This window comes from Geotrypetes seraphini, chromosome 2 (genome assembly GCF_902459505.1).
Source record: "Geotrypetes seraphini chromosome 2, aGeoSer1.1, whole genome shotgun sequence".
Taxonomy (NCBI): Eukaryota; Metazoa; Chordata; class Amphibia; order Gymnophiona; family Dermophiidae; genus Geotrypetes; species Geotrypetes seraphini.
The window spans coordinates 471,199,183-471,216,269 of NC_047085.1; the positions used below are offsets into that span (position 1 = coordinate 471,199,183).

Below are 17,087 nucleotides of genomic sequence, written 5' to 3' on the forward strand. Positions count from 1 at the left end.
TGGAGCAATTTCTCTATCCCCACCTGGAATCAATTCTGCAAATTCTACTCGAAATATGCCGATTCGTACTACAGATTAGACAGTTGCCCACCTAACATCATGCTCTAGTCGCCTTTAAAGCCAAGCTACATGACCTGCTCTCCTCTCTATTGCTGTCTGGTACATTTCCCAAGGAGTTAGGTCAGATACTAATCACATCGATTATAAAAAATCCCAAGGAATCTATTAAGTTGACTTTGAATTACAGGCCCATTGCAAACATTCCCTTTTTTGTAAAGCTGATGGAAGGCTTAGTAAACCAGGATTTAGTATCGTACCTGGACAAATTCAGCATACTTCATGACAACCAATCAGGTTTTCGTTCCTGGTTCAGCACGGAAACAGTCATTGCTTCATTGCTGGACTCCCTCCTGAATCTATTCAGCCAAGGCTCTAGTGCACTAATCCTTCAGCTAGACTTGAGTAGTACCTTTGATTTAGTCGATCATGCCATCTTAACTGACTGCTTGGAGTCAATCGGACTCACCGGTAATGTATTGAAATGGTTCAAGATTTCCTGACTGAGTCCATAGTGATAACAATCAATCCTCCTGCTGGGTAAACCCATGCGGAGTCCCATAGGACTCCCCCCTATCCCCCATCCTGTTCAACATTTACCTAGCTTCATTGGCGACCCTACTACAAAAATTAAAAATCAAATTTTACATCTATGCTGATGACATCACCATAGTCCATCCTCTAACAAACCTGACTCCCGAGACAAAGAACCATCTAGCATCAACATTAAAACATATTGAGTCATGAATGACAGAGTTCAAACTGAAACTCAACTCAGAAAAAACCAAATTCTTCCTGGTGAGCCCAAATGACAAAATCAAAGACACTTCAATTTCCCTGAACGGGCAGACCTTCTCTATCGTCTATTCCATAAAAATCCTGGGAGTGACGCTAGACCGTTACCTCACTCTAGATATTCACACAGAGTCACTGATCAAAAAAGGCTTCTCGACACTATGGAAACTTGGAACCTTGGAACCATCAGAAAGTACTTCGACGCAGCATCCTTTCGCTTACTGGTACAATCCTCCATCTTAAGCCTGCTTGACTACTGTAATGTCATCTTTCTGGAGTCCCTCAAGAAAACCATTCAAAGACTCCGTATCATACAAAATTCAGCAGTGCGACTGATTTTCGGCATAAAAAAATGGGATCACATAACCCCCTACTATCAAAAACTCCATTGGCTGCCACTAGAAGCAAGAGTGCTGTTCAAATTTGCCTGCCTTTGTTTCAAATCTGTTCTTGGCATGGCCCCCCTATACCTGGTCTCCCATTTTAAATTGGATTGTTCCACCAGGACTACACGTAGAATACATATGTTCAGCCATCCTTCAATAAAAAACATGCCAATACAAAAGATTCCTTGACAGAACGCTAGCCTTCCAAGTAAGTCAACAGAACGGCTGGCTAGGCAACATCATCAAACACTCCTCGTCCTATCTTAACTTCAGAAAACTAATTAAAACCAACCTGTTTAACCGATTTGTAACCAAGAACTCTTAAACCTTCCCCTGTACGTTTATCATATGCACTTGCACTTGATTTCCTTACATTGTGACTTTATGTAACCAAAGTCTTCATTGTTTTTTTTCGCTGACTGTCCAGCTCTTCTTCTTGTAAACCACCTCGAACTACTATGGCTTTGGCGGTATATAAAAAATAAAATTATTATTATTATTATCTGGAAATGTAAATACTAAAACTGATAGTCATTTTACCTGACAAGATTTTGTGAGTCTCAATTAAAAGGTTCAGAATATTGTCCATTCATTTGATTTAGTAGAATTGTCTCAGAAAAGAAATGAATGGTGAGAATTTATTGACATGTGAAAATTTTGATATGTCTGCAGATAAGGTGCAGGAAGTGATCAAGTCCTTGAATAATAATACAAATATTTTGAATCATTGTTCTGCCTCTGTGTTGAAATCTGTTAGTAAAGAAAGAGAGTGCTATTTTTGTAGCAAAGATTGTCAATAAGTCTTTTGAGGAAGGGGTGGTCCCTGAATGCTTAAAACAAGCAAGTATAAGGCCTTTGATAAAATGTTTAAATTTAGATTATTCTTGTTTAAGAATTATTGTCCCCCATCTCTTCATCATTTTTGGCTAAAGTAATGAAAAAATGAGTCCTTCTGCAATTACAACCATTGATAAAGGACTATAGGATTTTGGATCAGTATCAATTTGGGTTTAGGACCAGAAACTCTATTGGTGTCCATGTTCGATAAGATTCGTGCTGGCTTTGATCAAGGTACAGAATTTTTGATGGTAATGTTGGGTATATTAGCTGCATTTGATACTGTTAATTATTCCATGTTATTTTGATTGCAATATGGTATTTCAGGAGTACTGTTAACGATGGTTTAAATCTTTTCTCACTGATAGGCACTTTCAGGTTAAAGTGAAATCTGTTTTTCTTTGTCAATTTCTCCAGACCAGAGATGTCAAATCCAACCTGCAGTCACAAATGCTTTATTTAAAGTTTGTACTAAAATTCAATGTTGAATCCTTAAAATGCTAAACAAACAAAGTCCCCTCTCTTCCCTCCCTCCCAAAGCTGACCCATCATGACCATCAGGTGGAGACTGAGACCAAACTTTTGGTTATAGGACTTAATAGCTGTCCCTCCCTCTATGTAACAGTCTTCTCTCAATCTCCAAGCAGGTGGATTTTGGTGAGCTGTACCCACCCCCCCTTGTTAGAGCTGTTGGAATTTGTTTGAGGCCGATTTTTTTTTTTTTTTGTTGTTGTTGTTGTTGTTTTAAATCGATTCATCTGAAATGAATTAGTGAACCAATTTGAATCGTGAATCGAGCAGCACTAGTCTGTACTACTTTGTTTTCTGTTTTTTTATTATTGTAAAGCCGCTTTGTAATTTTAAAAAGGCGGGATAACAAAATTTTTAATAAACTTGAAACTTGAAGACCGTGCCTGTCTGACTGTGCGGGGAGGCACTGCTAGGGGATGTTTGCTTGAGTTCTGCAGATATCGCCCTGGTCGCGGGGCTGCTTCCTTCCCAGCCTCTGGGTCCTCCCGGGTTCACTTCTTTCAGGAGGCCCTTTGTGGGGGACATGATTCCTCCACCGTCCTCTGCTGCCCGGTCTGCCCAATGACTCCTTGCTGGCGCCTCTTTTGGTTCAAGTGGGCGCTTGGCTGCGGGATTTTTACCAGGGGTGAGCCGAGATCACGTCAGATGAGTGGGTACTGGAGGTGATTCAGGATGGTTATGCTCTGGAGTTTTCCCGCTTGTTGCTAGATCACTTTCTCACTTCTCCTTGTCTGGCGGCTTGGAAGAAGCGGGCTTTTCGCCATATGCTTCACATTTTGCTACATCTCAAAGCAGTTGTGCCCATGCCTCCATCGGAGAGGGGTACCGGCTGGTACTCCATTTACTTTGTGATGCTCAATAAAGAGGGGACTTTTCGACCCATCTTAGATCTGAAGGGGGGTCAACAGGGCTTTACGAGTTCCGTCTTTTTGCATAGAGACCCTGCATTCAATCATTCTAGCAGTTCATTTCTGACCTCTTTTGATCTGACAGAGACTTACTTACATGTTACAATTTGGGCCTCCCACAGTGGTTCCTGCGCTTTGCGATCTTGGGTCAGCACTATCAGTTTTGTGCGCTTCCTATTGGCCTGGTCATGGCTCCTTGGAGGTTCACTAAGATTATGGTGGTTGCGCAAGGAGGGCATTCTGGTTCACCCCTCTCTGGACAACTGGGTTACAGCTTGAGTGGTACGCCCAGGTTACGGCTCGAGTGATGAAGTTCCTGCAGTCGCTAGGATGGGTAGTCAACCTGTCCAAGAGCCGGTTGGCTTCGTCTCAGTGCCTGGAGTACCTGGGGGTTCTTATTGACACCGGCTTGGGGGAAGGTCTTCCTGCCAGAGGCTCGTGTGTTCAAATTGCAATCATCTTCTGATAGCTTTCCGATGTCCTCAGGCTCAGGGTTTTTTCCCAGATTCTTGGGTCGATGGCGGCTTCCTTGGATGTAGTTTGGTGGACCTGAGCTCACATTCGCCCGCTTCAGCATGCTTTGCTTCAGCAGTGGTCACCCCAGGTGCACGATCTGGACTCTCCCATTCCTCTTCGGAGACCTGGGAGTGATGGTAGACACATCATTGAAGGCGTCGGCGCAGTGCGCCACAGCCTCAAGGAAGGCAAACAGAATGTTGGGCATCATTAAGAAGGGTATCACGACCAGGTCGAAGGAAGTCATCCTGCCACTGTATCGTGCAATGGTGCGCCCGCACCTGGAGTATTGTGTCCAGTACTGGTCGCCGTACCTCAAGAAGGACATGGCGGTACTTGAGAGAGTCCAGAGAAGAGCAACTAAGCTAATAAAGGGTATGGAAGACCTCTCATATACTGACAGACTGAAGAAGCTGGGGCTTTTCTCCCTGGAAAAGCGGAGACTTAGAGGAGACATGATAGAAACCTTCAAGATCATGAAGGGCATAGAAAGAGTAGACAGGGACAGATTTTTCAAATTATGGGGAACCACAAGTACAAGGGGGCACTCAGAGAAATTGAAAGGGGAAAGGTTTAGAACAAACGCCAGGAAGTTCTTTTTCACCCAGAGGGTGGTGGATACTTGGAACGCGCTACCGGAGGATGTGATAAGCAGAAGCATGCTACAGGGCTTCAAAGAAGGTCTGGACAGGTACCTGGAGGACAAAGGGATTGAGGGGTACAGATAGGAGTAGAGGTAGGTAATAGGGATAGGATTAGAGGCAGTTCCAAAATTAGTCAGGGACACTGTTCAGGCAATTAGGCCTGATGGGCCGCCGCGGGAGCGGACCGCTGGGCAGGATGGACCTCTGGTCTGCCTCAGCGGAGGCAACTTCTTATGTTCTTATGATAGTTCATCACAGTCTTCCAGTCTGGTGCAGGGAGTAAGTCTGGATCAGCCCCAGTGGACAGTTCTTATCACGGACGCCAGTCTCCTCGGTTGGAGAGCTCAGTGTCTCGGTCGCTCGGCTCAGGTCAGTTGGTCTCCAGAGGAGGCATCTTGGTCGAGCAATGTTCTGGAGAAAAGAGCCATCTGGCTGGCGTTACTAGCGTTCCAGACCTTGTTGACGGGCAAGTCTGTTCGGGTTCTCTTGGACAATGCCACGAAGGTGGCCTATGTAAATCATCAGGGAGGAACCAGGATGTGGAGCTACTCATGGCCTGGGCAGAGACTCATCTTCTGGACATATCGGCTTCCCACATAACAGGAGTGAAGAATGTCCAGGCAGACTTCCTCAGTCGACACATGATAGATCCCAGAGAATGGTGTCTCAGTCCCGTAGCCTTCGAGTTAATTGTGCAGACTTGGGGTCAACTGTTATGGACCTGATGGCCATGTGGGTCAATGCCAAAGTGCTCTGGTTCTGCTGGTGCAGGGATGTTCAGGCCGAGGGGTTGGATGTTCTGCCTTCTGTACGTATTTCCCCTGTGGCCGATGGTGGGCAGAATTCTTCTTTGCATTACTTGGCACCCTGGCAGCGTGATCCTGGTGGTCCTGGATTGGGCCCTGCACCCGTGGTATGTGGACCTGGTTCTTCATCTTGTGGCAGATCCTCTTCTACTGCCCCTCTCGCCTGACCTTCTGACTCAGGGTTCTATTACAATGTTAGATCTGGTTCCCTTTTGTCTTACGGCTTGGCTCTTGAGCGGGAACGCCTAGGTAAGAAGGGTTATTCAGATAAAGTGATCTCAATTATCTTGGGATCCCGGAGACTTTCCACTTCTAGGGCTTATGTGCATGTGTGGCGTCTCTTTGAGGAGTGGTGTGCTGCACATGAAGTGGTTCCTTTTTGTGCCTCTTTGCCTAACATCTTAGAGTTCTTGCAGGATGGCCTGGACAGGAGCCTAGCCTATTCTTCACTCTGGATTCAGCTTGCAGCCTTGTCCGTTTTTCATGGGTTGCTGCAGGGTTGGCGGTCATCATCTCTGCCGGACGTGGTTCGCTTATTGAGAGCACCCAAATTGCTTTGGCCTCCGGTACGGCCTTCAGTTCCATCTTGGGATCTCAATCTGGTCCTGTCCTGCTTGTGTGCCCTCCTTTTGAGCCCTTAGGTTCCTGCTCGTTGAAGGACCTTACTCTTAAAGTGGTCTTTTTGCTGGCTATTACTTCTGTGAGCCATGTTTCTGAGCTGCAGACTTTCTCTTGTAGGCCTCCCTTCCCAAAGTTTTCTAGGGAACGGGTTGTGTTGTGACCTGTTCCTGCCTTTCTGCCAAAGGTGGTTTTGCCTTTTCATGTCAATCGGTCAATTGTCCTCCCGGTTTTGGGAAGTTGGGAGGGCTCTTTGAAGTAGAAGCAGTTGTGCAAATTGGATGTCTGTCAGGTCCTTCATTCTTAAGTTCAGCGGACCGCAGATTTTCAGAAATTGGATCATCTCTATGTCCTCTTAGCGGGTCCTCATAAGGGGGATGGCGCTTTTAAGGCTACCATTGCACGCTGGATCAAGGAGACTATCGCTTCTGTATACCTTCTTCAGAAGAAGCCTGTTCCAGAATTTCTCAAGGCTCATTCAGGGTCAGGAAGCTTCTTGTGCTGAATCTTCTCTTGTGCCTCCAGTGGATATCTGTAAAGCCGCGGTTTGATCATCTCTGCATTCCTTTGTTCGCCATTACCATGTGGACATTCAGGTGCATCAGGACGCAGTATTTGGTGATCATGTTCTGGTGTTGGCCCTTCAGGGGTCCCACCAATGATGGGCACTGCTTTGGTACATCCCATCAGTGAAGCCTGTATCGGTCTGGAGAAGTTGACAAAGAAGGAGAAATTAGGCTCTTACCTGCTAATTTTCTTTCTTTAAGACTCTCCAGACCAGTACAGGGCCCCACCCTGTCTGTTGTCGTTTGTTCTTGCGGTTTATTGCGTAAAGATTTTGCTTTTCGGCTGGTTCTAGTATTTCTCTAGGGCTGGGGAGATCAAAGAACAGTGGCTGTGGCTCGGCTGGCGAGCTGTGGGGACATTTTACTGTAAGGGCCTGTTATATACATTTTCCAAAAGCATTCCTGTATATTAGCTGCTACTCCTGTTAAGAGTGTTTGTTTAGCTTTTCTTAGTTCTGCTTGGCTATTCGGCAGACTGTTACATAGAGGGAGGGACAGCTATTAAGTACAGTGGAACCTTGGTTTACGAGCATAATTCGTTCCAGAAGCATGCTTTTAAACCAAAATACTCGTATATCAAAGCGAGTTTCCCCATAGGAACTAAGGGAAACTCGCTTGATACGTTCCCCTCCCCTGAGGCCAGTGGTGCTGTTCCACCCCCTCCCCCCCGATAACCGGCATCGCCCCCCCCCCGTTCACAAAGGCCCCCCCCAAACAACTTCAAATTCCCCCCCCCCCCCGTCTGGCACCAGCACACAGCCCACAGGACGTGCTGGTGCCCCTTGAAGAAGTTCCTGTCTCTTGCTGGGCTTGAGCATGCATCTGCACATGCTCAAGGCCTTCTAGTTCTCCCTCTCGTCAAGATCTCAGAGAATCTCAGCGAGAGGGAGAACTAGAAGGCCTTGAGCATGCGCAGATGCATGCTCAAGGCCCAGAAAGAGGCAGGAACTTCTTTAAGCAGCACCAGCACGTCCTGTGGGCTGCGTGCCGGTGCCAGACCGGAGGGGGGGGGGTAAATTTGAAGTTGTTCGGGTGGGGGGTGCCGGTTCAAGGGGGGGATGGGGGGAGCGATGCCGGTTATCGGGGGGGGGGGGGGAGGTGCTCGCAAATCAAGTCAACACTCGGTTTACGAGACAAGATTTGCAAGAATGTTTTGCTCGTCTTGCAAAACACTCGCAAACCGAGGTTTGACTGTACTATAACCAAAAGTTTGGTCTCGGTCTCCACCTGCTGATCATGATGAGTTGTTATCCATCAGTGAAGCCTGTATTGGTCTGGAGAGTCTAAAAGAGAGAAAATGAGCGGGTAAGAACCTAATTTTTCCATTCTGATTGGAAACTTCTATAATTGGGAGTACCACAGGTATCAGCACATTCATCATTATTTAACATTTATATTCCTCCATTATGTAAGATTTTGAATAGTTGGAGCTTTAGTATCAACTGTATGCCAATGTTATCTAATTTTACTTTCCAGTAACAGGAAGTGTTGATCATACATTAACTTTTCTGAAGTTATGTTTACAAACAACTAATTCATGGCTGATGGCCAACAGATTGTGATGACTATGGCTGTGATCCAGATCTTGTTTTTATCAAGCTCTTGTGTTTCTCAATTCCCCCAATTTTTCATTTATAATGATGATAAGATCTCTATTGTAGAGGAAGTAAAGGATTACTTGACATACCTTCTTTCAGACAATTCAGATTGGACAGATACAGAGAAAGTGTTTGATTGCTGGACCAGTGTTTTGGAATTTTTTACCGGGTAATGTCGGAGAAATAGATCTGTTTTTGAGCTTTAGAAAACAAGTCAAAGCTTTTCTATTTATGCAGGTCTATACCTAATTCTAGATCATTTAAAAAAGTTGAAATTCTTGAGCATATCGATTCCGTGTTTTCATTTTTGATTATGTGTATTTGATTTGTTTGTTTTAAATTATGTGTGTGAATTGTAAACCACCCAGAATAGTAGATGGTACATGATAGAAATTTTTTAAATGAATACATTTCTTTGAAAATTTCCTTTCTGTATGTATTGCACAAGCTTTTTAATCTGAAGTAGGAAATATCCTGATCTAAAGTTTCAAATATTAAACCTGTCTGAGGTATCCTAATCTTGTTCTTTCCTTCTGTTTGAGCTTTTTAAATAATAACAAAGAGCCGGATTCTCGACAGGATGCCCAAAGTTAGGCGGCAGTAGGCATCCTACTGCCGCCTAACTTAAAAGTCTGTGGCCCTAAAAACCCATTTAAAAGGAAATTAAGAGAGGACATGTGATGGCTTACCTTTGCTGCCTACAGCAGCGTTGGAATCGCAGCTACAGAGGCACCTTCCGGCATCAAAGGCTGCGGTAGGAGTGGCCAATGATGGAAGTGGTTGTAGGCATCAATAAGCTACTCTGTAGCTGTGATTCACATGACCCTGGCCTACTTTTCCGGTGTCTGGTTTTGACTTCGGCCACAATTCTCTTACCAGCGCTATTGCACGAGTGACATGAGACTGGCGCCATTTCCGGTGGCGCTGGCCAATGAAGGCACCGATGAGAGAATTCCCCCTCCCCCCCAAAAAGTATATTTCTCTAGCCATAAAAAAAATCTTCCCATAAATAGAAAATAAGCTTTTTTTAAATTTTGTTGTTTTTTTTCATGGCTATACAGACATCAAAGAACAATCTGCAGAGGAGGATACTATCCCGAGAGAAACGGAGAACAGCAAGCAGCTAACACCCATAATTCAACATTCATTTTCTGAAGAGTTTGCAAAATCCATTGTCTCTGGTGCTGAAGCCAATAGCAGGTGAGAATCTGAGCAAGCCAGCCTGCAACTGAATCATAGGATATGGGCTTAAAACTAAATGAAACAGAGAAAGATGAGTGTGTAAGCCTAGAACATAATGCTGGGTTTTAAAGCATTGATTAGAGCACAGGTGTCAAACTCAAGGCCCTTGGTGCACGTTTTCATTTCCTTCCCTGGTGTTATCTTCTGGCCAGCTCCTTCCTCCTGCGCCTGACCGGAAGCCTTCTCTCTGACGTCGCATCAGAGGAAAGGTTTCTGGATGAGGCGCTGTCCACGGCTTTGTGCACACTGCGACAGTGAGGAGGAGGGAGCCGGCCAGAAGATAACACCAGGAGCGGCATTGAAAACACGCATCACACTGCGGGCCACATAAAATGGCCAGGCGGGAGCCAACCAGAAGGTAAGACACTCGCTGGAGGGAGGCACCTAGTTGAGGCACAGCATGGATGGAGGGAGACAACAAAGGTAGGGGGAATGGTTTTATTTTCAATTTAGTGAATGAATTGTGTCAATTTTGAGAATTTTCATCTGCTGTCTATATTTTGCACTGTTCAGGAAGAAATGCATTTGTTTCTTTTTCTCTGGGGTTGTACTGCATGCAGAGTCTTAAATGTTAGGGTTTTGTTTGTATATATTAGTACTTTTAGTTTATGGTCACGTATTTGCATAGGGGTTACCTGTGGTCTGGTAGGAATGAATGTTGAGAAGCATACAGTGTGCTTTAAGAACATAAGAACATAAGAAGTTGCCTCCGCTGAGGCAGACCATAGGTCCATCCTGCTCAGCGGTCCGCTCCCGCGGCGGCCCATCAGGCCCATTGACTGAGCAATGGTCTATACCTATCTATACCCCCCAATCCCTTTTTCTTCTAGGAATCTATCCAAACCTTCTTTGAAACCATTTAGTGTTTTCTTGTCTACAACAGCCTCTGGGAGCGCGTTCCATGTATCTACCACCCTCTGAGTGAAAAAGTGCTTTGTGTAGTTTAATTTTGTTATTAACCATTATGTGTTGTTAATAAGATTATATTGTATGTGCATATATGAAAAATGAATGGAAAAAATAGTGTTACAATTAGTACTATTATGGGGGCTGGGTTTGGGATGCAGATGGGCGGGGTCTGGCTCGCGACTTAGCCTGTGTGTTGGATTTCGGCCCCTTAATGTGATTGAGTTTTGACACCCCTGGATTAGAGTGTCAGCAGCTACCAAACTTGAGGGTAGCTGAATTGATATAAGAAGTATGATGGAGATGTGTATTTTCTAGGTGTTACTCAAGTCATTAGACAGTAAAGTGAAAATACAGAGGAGCAGGAAGGCACTTTAAAAAAATTGCACAGTGTGTTGTATGAATTCTGGAATTGGTAAATAACTTTGATCAGAACTGCATTACAGTATCAAAATACTGTAAGCTTGATGGTTAGCGTGCATTACATTTATTTATTTTTCATTTACTATACTTCTGTAACCAAACATGACAGAACTAAGCTATTTACAATCTAAATATTTTTTTGAGAAAGAATACCATTATATAGATAGGAAAGAAGCATATCTTGCACACAAGGCAAAGAAACACCCATCGTGTAGATAGGAAAGAAAAATATAAATCACACAAGACACAAGGTAATGTGTAGAGAGAGGGCTAATAGGACAATGATTCTTCATGGAATAACCTAAATGTGTTGATTCTTCATGCTAAGTAGATGAGAAGGTTTGGGTGAATAGCCACATCTTGAGTATTCCATCACCGCAGTATTCCCTCTTAAGGAATTCAAATAGAGGAAGAAAATTCCAGGAGGATGGGCCTATAAAGAAGAATGCTCGGTGACTGTGGACTCAAGTTGTGCCTTACATGGTCCAGGTAGCATTAGATGAAAGTCTTTTAGTGAATACGGAGGACGGAATAGACTATAAGGGGTAGTTAGGCAGGCAAGGTAATCTGGGGTCCCAAACTAATAGGCTCTGAACCACAAGGTAATGGCGGAATAGAAATCTCTAATGTAATGTAATGTAAATGACACGAGGAGACCTTTTTGTCTAACTGGGAACCAGTGATGAGATTTTAAAAGATTTGAGGTTCTGTCATATCTGCCTGCCTTACAAAAAAGTCTGATGGCTACATTTTGCAAAGTTTGTAGCTTTTTTTTTTTTTTTTTTAACAGTGTAATCTGGAATCACTGTATAAATAATGTTGCAAAATTCTAGTCTTGATACAAAGAAGGGAGAGGATTAGGGTGTGAAAAGTCTCGTGATTGAATGATTTAATGGTTAATTTACATTGCATGATGTATTGGTAATTAAAATGAAACAAACAGATGATACACAAGAATTAACAAGGTATTAAAATTAAGTTTACATGTGCATTTTTGAGTCAGCTGAAGTAAATTTTCTTAATATGTATTTTATTGGGACACTCAGCATTCTATTAATACATTTTTTGCTCCCTTTTTATTGGATAGCTTATCAACTGGCTTTCAAAAAGAAATTTCTTTCTTTAACAAATCATATTTGAGTAACTGATGGTCTATTTAAAACAGTGTTATAATATACTATTTTAAAATTAGTTTATGCCTAGATATTGTAAAAATTAGTTTTGATGTTTTGGAGTGATTTTCAAAAGTCACGGTGACTTTGCATATGAAGGAAGAAACCATAAAATCTTTATTCTTTCAAATATTGTTACTTTGCTTGCATCAATGTAGTGCTTTCATAATCTATCCTTTATGTAGATGGTATATGATTTTCGCTTTGACCACCAGTTGTATTTTATGGTTAGAGGAAATAGATATTCTCAGGAGACATTAAAAAGGAAGGACCTTAAAGAAAATATCTTTCAGAAGAAGAGCTTCTCATAAAAAGAGAAAGCTAGATCATGGAATATTGTAATTCTTGGCAAAGGAATCCTTGGTGCAGATGGCAGCTCTATTCAAATTAAGCTACAATGCAGAAGATATTGGCATTGAACATCCCAATGGATATGTTACTCTTTGGGCAGAAGGAAGGCAGAACAGGCAGAATGCTCTGCACAGGAAAACTTCACTCAGTGCAGAAGTGTTTGTCCAGCCAAGGAAGAGTGAATAATACTTGGCATTGGAAATTGGCTCAGCACCAGAGTTGCTAAGAATGTTTTCTCAAGTGCTTGTCTCAGATGCAGATGACTCCTTTCTTTGACTCTGTTCTATAGGTTGTTGCAGTTGCTTTTCTGTAATGGTGAATGTGGTGGTGGTGGTTACTCAGGAGTAATCTAAAGCAGTGTTTTTCAACCTTTTTTGGGCAAAGGCACACTTGTTTCATGAAAAAAATCACGAGGCACACCACCATTAGAAAATGTTAAAAAATTTAACTCTGTGCCTATATTGACTATATATAAAGTAATTCTCTTGAATAGGAATCAAATAAACACAAAGAAAGTATTTTATAATGCTGCCACCGCCAACAACACCGTTGGCGGCGGTGGCACTCAAGTGGCTAAAGAGCCGCAGTTTGCCGGCCTAGGGACAACACTGGAGGGTGACCAGCTGTGCACCCCCTTGGGACGTAAACCCGGGGTGGGGCAGACTGCCCCCCCCACCCTGGTATGCCACTATCTGTACCTCACTCCCTCCCTATGACCAAAAATTCTCCTTTCTTCTATTCCCCGTGTACACAACCATCTCTTTCCCTCCCTTCCTCTCTCCAAAGTCCATGCCTTCCGTGTCCAAACACTCATTCCCTCCCCCACCTCAGCATCTCTTTCCCTCCCTTCCTCTCTCCCAAGTCCATTTCTTCTGTGTCCAAAAACGCATTCTCTCCCCCACCTCAGCATCTCTTTCCCTCCCTTCCTCTCTCCCTCCCTTCCTCTCTCCCAAGTCCATTTCTTCTGTGTCCAAAAACGCATTCCCTCCCCCACCTCAGCATCTCTTTCCCTCCCTTCCTCTCTCCCAAGTCCATGCCTTCTGTGTCCAAAAACCCATTCCCTCCCCCACCTCAGCATCTCGTTCCCTCCCTTCCTCTCTCCCTCCCTTCCTCTCTCCCAAGTCCATTTCTTCTGTGTCCAAAAACGCATTCCCTCCCCCACCTCAGCATCTCTTTCCCTCCCTTCCTCTCTCCCAAGTCCATGCCTTCTGTGTCCAAAAACCCATTCCCTCCCCCACCTCAGCATCTCTTTCCCTCCCTTCCTCTCTCCCAAGTCCATGCCTTCTGTGTCCAAAAACCCATTCCCTCCCCCACCTCAGCATCTCGTTCCCTCCCTTCCTCTCTCCCTCCCTTCCTCTCTCCCAAGTCCATTTCTTCTGTGTCCAAAAACGCATTCCCTCCCCCCCCTCAGCATCTCTTTCCCTCCCTTCCTCTCTCCCAAGTCCATGCCTTCTGTGTCCAAAAACCCATTCCCTCCCCCACCTCAGCATCTCTTTCCCTCCCTTCCTCTCTCCCAAGTCCATGCCTTCTGTGTCCAAAAACCCATTCCCTCCCCCACCTCAGCATCTCTTTCCCTCCCTTCCTCTCTCCCAAGTTCATGCCTTGTGTCCAAAACGCACTCCCTCCCCCCTTTTGTGTTCCGTGTTTGCCTACCAGCCCATCTTTGCAACTTTCTCAGCAAAACGAAGCTCAAGCCGCGAGGTTTGTCTTCTGCTTCCTGTCTGCCCTGCCGCACACAAATAGCCGAACGGAAGTATTCTCCGACGTCAGCGCTGACGTCGGAGGGCAGGCTTTGCTTAAGCCCTCCCTCCGACGTCAGCGCTGACATCGGGGAACGCTTGCGATCGGCTATATGTTAGCTGCAGGGCAGGCAGGAACAGAAGACGAGCCTCGCGGTTCGAGTTGTATTGAACTCCGCGGGTCCCCCGTCCAGCTCTCTCCTGTCCACGTGGGGCGGACCGCCCCTCTCCCTAGACTGGTGGTACTGCCCTGATGGCGGCCCTGACCGTACGGCACACCAGGCAACATCTCGCGGCACACTAGTGTGCCGCGGAACAGCGGTTGAAAAACACTGATCTAAAGACATACTTTTTTTTTACAGAAAGGATCATGGATGCATGAAATAGCCTCCTAGTGGAGGTGATAGAGAGATAAGGAAGTATGGAATAAGCAAAAGGGTCCCTGAGGGCCATAAAAAAGGGAATTGAGTTTAGCAGATGATGCGGTTGGGCAGACAGGATAAACCATATTCTTTAAATATAATCATTGCAGTTTATCAGCTTTCTATGGTGCAGTATATGTATCAGGGCATCCAGAAATTTAAACCCTTCTCTGTTTCCCTCAGGAAGACAAAGAGAACTTTCTGGACCAGAATTCTGATGCTGAAGAGTTTAAAAAGAATTTGATTTAATCAGCATCTGAACCTTTCAGCATCTCAGCCTATATGTTGTTAGTGTCAGTTGGGGCAGAAAGACTTAAATTGCCCAGAATGTCCGATTTTCATGAAAATATGCATGATGGACAAGCAGATGTCATTTGTATTGGAGAAAATCAAGTTGGTGACAAGGTTGAGGACAATGCTAAACTTGTAAATTTTTAGTGTTCCATGTGCTATAGGGGAACATATTATTTGTCAAGTAAACAGCCTTTTCCCATCAGAGTTAGCTCTTATATCAGAAAAGGGGCTATAAGTAATTCCAAAATGGACTCAGTAATGGCAACAGTATCAACCTGTAAGAGGCAAAAAAACGGGAAGACCTAATATTCCACAGAAAAAGGGAGCAATCCAAAAACAAAACAAACTGTGGATGAAACACAATGTTCTTTGACTTCTCTTTATTTCTTCTATCAATGTCAAGAAAATGTCCACATCAACAGTATTAAAAACTAACGGACCCAACACGGACTGTGTTTCAACAAAGCCTTCCTCAAGGGTCCAGTCGTTAAATAATATGTTGGTATTGTGGAGTTGATGGTCAAATCGCAAATTCCGATTTGGAGAACAAAGCAGGGCTGACTGCTGAAACAAAGAAAACTACTACAATATGTTGGTATTGTGGAGTTGATGGTGGAATTGCAAATTCCAATTCGGAGAACAAAGCAGGGCTGACAAAAACACAGGAAAATAGTAGTCAATCAGCTCTGCTTTGTTCTCTGAATCGGAATTTGCAATTTGACCATCAACTCCACATTACCAACGTAATGTAGTAGTTTTCTGTGTTTCAGCGATTTGACCATCAACTCCACAATACTAATGTATTATTTAATGACTGGACCCTTGAGGAAGGCTTTGTTAACTGAAACATGGCCCGTGTCGGGTCTGCTAGATTTTAATACGGTTGATGTGGACATTTTCTTGACATTGATCGAAGAACTAAAGAGAAGTCAAAGAGCATTGTGTTTTGTCCACAGTTTGTTTTGTTTTTGAACAGCAGCAACCTATAAGGCTTTGTCAGAGAGAGGGAGAGCAGCTCAACATTTGGTGGTTGCAACAGCAAGTATCCTCAACCCTTTGAAGGAAGATGAGTAGCATCGTACCAAAGATTGTGTGAGTGGTGTGGCTGCACATGGTAAAGAGATGGAGGGGAGCAAAAATTGTTCAACCCCACTATTTTCTCTCATTGGCAGTGGTGAAACAGGCAGGGTGGGAAGTAGTACTTCAAGTTGCACAGGTTGCATCAGTAGCTCAGTAGGACTCTGGCTCAGATTTTTCTACCCCTTTCAAGAAATCATTGACCATGCTTCACTTAGTACGATCCCATAATGCATAGTACTACTTTACAAATAAGTAGTACATCACACAGGGGATTTTTTAAAAAGTGAACACATCATAAAATGACTCACTTTAAACATCTCCCCAATATTGCTCCTCATTAATATTAGAAATCAAACTGATACTGGCCTGAAAACCTAATGAGTTGCAATGCAATATTTACTCCTGGTGGAATTCTGCATTATCCCAGGACAAGCAGGCATGATATTCTCACATGTGGGTGACGTCATCTACGGAGCCCCAGCGCGGACAGCTTTTCAAGCAAACTTGATTGAAGTTTCAAGTTTGCACACTGCACCACGCATGTGCTAGCCTTCTTGCCCACTAGAGGGCGCATCCCCACCTCGTGGTCCTCAGTTCATTTTCATCCGCGGAGCCAGAAGCCCTGTGGAGAATTTGTGCTAAATTGTGCCTTCTGTCGCCGCGGCTGTGTAGGGATTTTCGCACGGTCGCTGCGTTTTTTTGTCTTCTTCTTTCTTTATTTTCTTTCTTTTCCAAAAAAAAAAAAAAAAAAAAAAACTTTTCGTTTCGTAGCTGCCGGGGGCTCCCGGTAGCCGTGGCCGAGGAACCTCGCTTGTTCCCGGCTCTCTTTTGGGCCCATGTCCCGGCCCGTAACGGGCTTTAAAAAGTGCGGGCGCTGTGAACGGCTTCTATCAATTACTGATCCGCACGGGTGCTGCTTGCGGTGTTTGGGGCCCCAACACCCGACAGCGTCCTGCGAGAAGTGTGCCACTTTCCAGAAGCGGGCACTTAAACGCCGCAAAGCCCGCATGGCAGAACTTTTCTCGGTCGAGTCCCCTCCGGGGAAGGCCTCGAGTTCGGCCTCGGCTTCGGCCCCGGCCTTGACCTCGGCCTCGACATCGGCCTCGACCTCAGCCTCGGGACCGTCGGCTTCGCCTCGGGCCTCGATGCCTTCGAAGCAGCTGGCCTCTTCCAAGGCCTCGGGTAAGTCTCCGCTT

General features: G+C 44.6%; 1 protein-coding gene across 11 annotated transcripts in view; it reads left to right on the forward strand.

Annotated features, from left to right (window-relative positions):
- Positions 1 to 17,087, forward strand: part of KMT2C (lysine methyltransferase 2C) — an 803,286-nt gene that overhangs the window by 195,212 nt on the left and 590,987 nt on the right. For all 11 annotated transcript variants that reach the window (XM_033931655.1, XM_033931654.1, XM_033931660.1 and 8 more), the window contains exon 3: positions 9,324 to 9,462. In XM_033931655.1, the coding sequence (XP_033787546.1) occupies positions 9,324 to 9,462 (139 nt within the window). The remainder of the gene's footprint in view (positions 1 to 9,323; positions 9,463 to 17,087) is intronic.